This window comes from Octopus bimaculoides, chromosome 6 (assembly GCF_001194135.2).
Source record: "Octopus bimaculoides isolate UCB-OBI-ISO-001 chromosome 6, ASM119413v2, whole genome shotgun sequence".
Taxonomy (NCBI): Eukaryota; Metazoa; Mollusca; class Cephalopoda; order Octopoda; family Octopodidae; genus Octopus; species Octopus bimaculoides.
The window spans coordinates 103770196-103776951 of record NC_068986.1 but is presented as its reverse complement, the minus strand read 5'-3'; the positions used below and the strand labels follow the sequence as shown (position 1 = coordinate 103776951).

Genomic DNA, 6756 nt, shown 5'->3' with positions numbered 1-6756 from the left:
ATATATACGACGGGCTTCTTTCAGTTTCCGTCTACCAAATCCACTCACAAGGCTTTGGTCGGCCCGAGGCTATAGTAGAAGACACTTGCCCAAGGTGCCACGCAGTGGGACTGAACCCGGAACACATACATTTTAGCAACAAACCCTTATGTGGACCCTTAAGTCTAAGGGGAGCAAGCGTTGTCTGATGACGAAATGCAACAACTCTGAATTATGTTAAAACTCATCTTGAATGAACAGACACAATATTGTTTGGTTTCTCGCTGATCTTATACGCCATTATTATTTGAGCTGAAATTGTTCTCTACATCTGAACGAGATTATGTTGTATGTTAATTATATTCACATTGTTTGTGTACTGTTGATTGAAGTTTATTTCAATAGAGAGGAGAGATACATAATTAATGATATTAAATGAATTGGTCGTTTCTGTATATTTGGAAAATTTGCATATTTTAAATATCAAAAAGTTTATACTTCAACAGATAAAATGTAAAATTCACTCAGCAGTAATTTTCTTTGTGTGGTTAAGAAAATCATTTCGCAATCACGTGATTTCAGATTCAATCCTACTGTCTGGCACCTTCAGCAAGCGACTTCTATACACTTCGGCTGGTCAATGTGTGTAAATTTGGTTGAAGGAAATTGTGTGGAAGCTCGATATATATACCTTTTACTTATTTCAGTCATTAGACTGCAGCTATGTCGGGACACTGCCTTGAAGAATTTTAGTTGAAAAAAAATCGACCCCATAACTTAATTTTGAAGTCTGATGCTCATTTCATCGGTCTCTTAGACAACTAAGTTACTGAGACGTAAATAGACCAACAACAGTTGCTAACCGGTGGTCAGGAGGAAGATAGACACACACAAAGATACATATATGCACATATATATACATTACACACTCACACACATGTATATGTGTGCGCGTGTGAGTCCGTATGTATGTATGTCACTGATCAGTTTTATTTCAAGATTTCTTGACAATAAAGAAAGAGCCGGTTTCTAACCTAGATCCAAGGTTCCTTCACTGGAATTTGAACATCAGCAACAGGGTATTTTTCTATGTATGAATGTATGCCTGTACGTATGTATGTATATATGTATGTGGAGCAGCCATCATGTATGTACGTACGTATGTATGTATATATTATGCATGTATGTATGTATGTATGTATGTATGTATGTATGCATGTATGTATGTGTGTGTATGTATATGTGCTGATTTGTATATTTTGTTTTATGTATGTATTCTCATGCAAATACTTGCATATCTAGACATGCTCCTATATACTTAAATGATAAACTTCTGCAAAGTTTTACAAATTTTTACAGTTCCAGTGATTGATTGGATCGGTAGTCTTCGAATCAGCTTTCTTCTTTCTGGTTTTGAGAAGCCTAACTTCTCAAGATTGATGTTTAGGCAGTGTGTTACATATCCCAGTGCCCCAATAATTACGGGTATAAACCTGAACTTGTAATCTGGATAGAATAGCTGTAGATTCCTCAATAGTTCAGCGTAAGTATTTTCTTTTTCGCTGATTTTTAGTTTTATGATAACCTCTGCTGGGCAGATGATTTCCACATCCGTACACAGTTGCCCTTCTCTAGCCCAAATCCTTATGTCAGGTCTATTATGTTTACATTTTACTGAGGTTTCACTAGGACATTCTACCAGTACTCCTTTTTATTATGAGTGGCTATGGCTTTCGCCATACTGAGGGTTCTTATTTCTTTGTCCTTGGAATTATCCTTCCGACGGATTTCATTATAGACTGTTGTAGTTACAACATCATGTCTCATCGGTAGATAATACCGTGATGACATTTTCGGAAAACTGTTTATGATGTGGGTGATATCTTCGGTGTTAACTCCACAAAGACTGCATCGGTTGTCATATTTTGCTGCTTTTTCTGCATCTCTGTCCCTCTTGTGCATCAGGTATTTGTTTGATATTTCCTGTTCCTAGATTGCAAACGCATACCTTTCAAAGTGGGAGGTAGTAATCCGGTTGTTGGTCCATGATAGACTGATTTGATCATCAATGTTACTATCATCTCGGAGCTTTCTACTAACATATCCATCTATGGTCTTCTGCTGATATACGCTCATCCTTTCATCTGATGATACATTGCGGTAGAGTCGTCCGACTTCTTTGGCCATGTATCTAAGGTTATCAGACAAGGAATGCTGCTCACGAAGCTGCTTCCCAAATCTTATGATATTATCAGCCTCTTGTATGCAAAGTTGGTCAAGGGATACACTTCGACACTTAGTGGTTAATAGATGTTTCCAAAGAGATAGGATACGACATTCAAAGACAGTTCGAATCAATGTTAAGCCATTGTCGCTTCGTTTTGGTTTTAGGTAGAGGCGGTCTACGTCACTTTTGATGTGGAAATTATGTGTTTGTTAATATCTTCCGGGTTTTCATATCAATGGCTCACATCTCATCAAGCGTCCAATCAAGCAACCGAAATGTTGGTATGAATGCTGGTATTACAAACACCATTATGGGCCATTGTTTTTTTTATTGAATGCAGAGAGTCCCGAGGTCTAAATTTTCTTTATTCGACTGTAATATACTTTAGCGACACGTGTTTTTTTACGGGTGCTATTGTAAGATGTATGCATTAATGTATCACCGGTTGCCAAGCGGTGGTGGTACAAACACAGACACACACATAAATACATATATATATATATATAAACAATATATGAGTATATGCATATATATGTACATGTATGTATATACGTTCATCTACATGTACATATAGATACATAACTGGGTACATGACGTGGCAAAAGTACAAGGACGTGATATATACATATATATATATATATATATATATATATATAAAAGATAATAAGAGTGAAAAAACTACAGAAGGCTTGTGTTACATGGTTAAAGTATATATTTAAATTATGTCAGAAAAATGTAAGAAAAATGTTAGAAAGATGTTATAAAATCTTTTTGGTATATAAACATTGTATTTTGTATATATATATATATATATATATATATATATATATAAAAGATAATAAGAGTGAAAAAACTACAGAAGGCTTGTGTTACATGGTTAAAGTATATATTTAAATTATGTCAGAAAAATGTAAGAAAAATGTTAGAAAGATGTTATAAAATCTTTTTGGTATATAAACATTGTATTTTGTATATATATATATATATATATATACATTACACACACGCATGAATATGGGTGTGTATGTATGTATGTATGTATGTACAAGTGTGTATCTGTGTCCCACTAAGAGACTCCCAATAGAATATCCATTAGACCTTAGACATTAGTACTAAAACTTTTCGACAGGCTTCTTCAAAGCGGTGCTCCACCATGGCATCAGTCAAATGACTGAAACAAGAAAATTGTAAAAGGCAAGATTGATAATACAAAACATATTTTATACTTTTCTCTTTTGTTTCTTTCTTTTTTTTTTTTTACAGATGTATATATATTCAATAGCTTTCTTTCCACTTCTCGTCCTTTATGCTGTTACAAATAACATTGTCACTGCAGGTAAGTATCTACTATCTTAATCTCTTTAAGTTTTATGATCTTAATCTTTTTAAAAAGACACAATAGACACTAACAGAACAGGAGGAGACATTCACTGAGGATATCACGGGATGTATGACGAAAGATTTAAGACAAAGGACACAACAATAAGAACAATAATAAAGGTGAAGTGAAGAACGAATAATATAGTGCATGCATTTATGAAAAGTGACCATCCCAAGATATAACAATATCTTTTTTTAAACTTTTTTTATATTTCAGTGATCTTTCTAGCTGTATACGATCCTAATTTTAGCCCATTCGAAACCCTAGTGTGTGGCTTAGTGGTTAGCGTGTTGCGTTCACTATCGCTAGGTCATAGTTTCGTTTCCCGGACTGGGTGGTATGTTGTGTTCTTGAGTAAAACACTTCATTTCACGTTGCTCCAGTCCACTCAGCCGTAAAGAAGTAACCCTACAACGGCTGTTGGAATGTTGTAATCTGTCATCTATACGCCATGGAAAACTGATAACCGGACCAATGAGTCCTAGGACAACTGACAGTTATGTCCAGGGGTTGATGATATTAATGATGAAGCCGTCTATCTTTGTCCTTCTTGTCACCTTCAATATTTCAAACTTCCTGATACTACGGTGAACTGTTGTCTAAATTGGTTTTCGGGACTCAGCATCCTTCTACAGTGGGGGTGCAATGGTCTTGTGGTTAGGGCAGTGAACTCGCTGTCGTAGGATCGCGATTTCGTTTCCCAGACCGGACGTTGTGAGTGTTTATTGAACTAAAATACCTAAAGCTCCACGAGGCTCCGGCAGGGGTTGGTGGCGAACCCTGCTGTACTCTTTCACCACAACTTCCTTTCACCCTTACTTCCTGTTTCTTTCGTACCTGTATTTCAAAGGGCCAGCCTTGTCACACTCTGTGTAACGCTGAATCTCCCCCGGGGACTACGTTAAGGGTACACGTGTCTGTGGAGTGCTCAGCCACTTGCATGTTAATTTCACGAGCAGGCTGTTCCGTTGATCAGATCAACTGGAACCTTCGTCGTCGTAACCGACGGAGTGCCAACACAAAAACAAATCCTTCCACAACAAATTCCTAAATCTGGGCTCCTAAAAGTGGTCAAGCTGACTTAAATATAGGTTATTGTCTAAATCATTAGAAAGCAACATAAATCAGGTTTTTCTGATTCCGCTACAAAACTTAACCCTGCTCTCTACTCTCGAAGATATTAGTTTCAAATTTTGGCACAAGTCCAGCAATTTCCGGGCAGCGGGGTTAGCCGATTATATCGATCCCAAAGTTCAACTGGCACTTATTTCCTCGCCCCTGAAACGATGAAAGCAAAGTCAACCTCGACGGAAGGTAAAGACGGACGAAACGCCGATAAGCATTTTCTTCGGCGTGGTAACGGTTCTGCTAGCTCGCAGCCTTACTTTCGAACATAATATTGATCACCTGCGTTAAAAACTATCCAGGTTTCCGGAACTCACATAGAAAGAAATAATCTAGTACTTCTATTCTCGTTTATCACGGAAATGCGGTTAAAAAGGCACTCATGAATGAATCAATGCTGGGTGAATGATCATGTATTTTGCAAAGGGAACGAATGGTAGATTCATTGACGCCAAACTCGCGGCCTACAGCTGCGAAGCTTCCACCATTACATATTTTCTTGATCATCTCTGATTTTTCTTCGAGTACTTTCGTCTGTGCTGTTTGCTACGATACGACGCCTTCGCATATTTTCTGTTCACTGACGCCATATTGATGAGCTTGAGTACTTAAAGCCGTATAAACAACACACAGCGACTCAGTACGGTCGCATAAGCACAAGCGGTAGCCAGTGCATTCTAACTACCTGAGCTTTGTGCGTAAACGCTGCAGCACGCTTTTGCGATACAAGCAGAATCTTTGACTAATCGTCGACTCGTGCTATCATAGATCAATCCGCAGTAAACATAACATGGTCCACAACCGAATTACCGTGTTACCTCGGATCAGTGATGAATGAATTTGTAATAAACGAGGTTATATGTACTCGAAAGCTCTTCCTGAGCTACAAATAAGGACGCAGTTTCATGAGTTACACTGTGGCCTCTTTTTGTATTCTTTCTAGAAACAAATAAACATTAAAACATTTCCCAAGGCGTGGAGTTGGTAGAACCATTCGCTGCATTTCGTCCGTCTCTGATTTCTGTGTTCGGATTCCGCTGAGGTTGACTTTGTCTTTCCTTCATTAAGGAGCCAATGAAAGGAGTACCAGCCAAGTAATCAACTTCCCTCCCACTGCCCTTAAAAACTGCTGGTCATGTGTCAGAATTTGAAATCACTATAAAGCATTGCATGTCGTCCTTTTAGGAATCGATAATAATCGATAATAAGCTCCAGTTGAGCAGTGGTGTCGATATAATCAACTCATCTCCTCCCTTAGATATCAGGTTTTGTGCCCATAGTAGAAAGCATTAATAAAACATTGGCCCACGAATCAATGCCTTAATTCTTTTTGTCTGTGGATACTAGGTATCCTTGTTCTCAGTCATTCAATCTTCATTTTTTTCTCTTAACCTTTTCCAATACATAAATTCCCCGATTTCGTAAAAAGCATTTTTTTTCTCATATCTGTTAAACATTTTATCCTCCCAAAATGTTCCCTGCATTCGTTCTATTAAACTATTTACTCCCATTTCGAAAGCTTTACCGTATTTACTCGTGAATAAGTTCAACTAATTTGTACTTCATTTTAACAGAAAAAAAAAACATTAGTGAAGGGCAACTTCTGCACAAATAAGTAAGATATATATATATGTGTGTGTGTGTATATATATATATATAACGACGACCACTAAGTGGACTGTTAATGTGCTAGAATAAGATCACATGTAATGTGTCTACTAAGACCTAATAGTTCTCAAATTAAATTCAGCGAAATACCGAACCGTATGCGGGCAAGACAGTGAAAATTACATAAATAAAAAATAAAAAATTATCATTCGTGTACTAGTTTTGAAATTAATATTCTCTTACCGAAAATATCTGTTTCTCGTCAGCACGAACTGTAAGGAAAGCATAATTTTCAGAATCCTATACAAGTTGTTCACCCCTAGTGGCGAACGCGTATATGGTTCTGCTAATTACAACTTAATGGTAAAATTCAAATGTCTTCGTTTTGGCGCGCTAATTCCGGAAATATCTCTGCAGAAAATGGTACATATATATA

General features: G+C 37.1%; 1 protein-coding gene across 1 annotated transcript in view; it reads left to right on the top strand.

Moving 5' to 3' along the window:
* LOC106872966 (uncharacterized) overlaps window positions 1-6756 on the top strand; it is a 24522-nt gene that overhangs the window by 5451 nt on the left and 12315 nt on the right. Inside the window, exon 2 of the mRNA XM_014920154.2 lies at window positions 3470-3542. Coding sequence (XP_014775640.1) covers window positions 3470-3542 — 73 coding nt within the window. The remainder of the gene's footprint in view (window positions 1-3469; window positions 3543-6756) is intronic.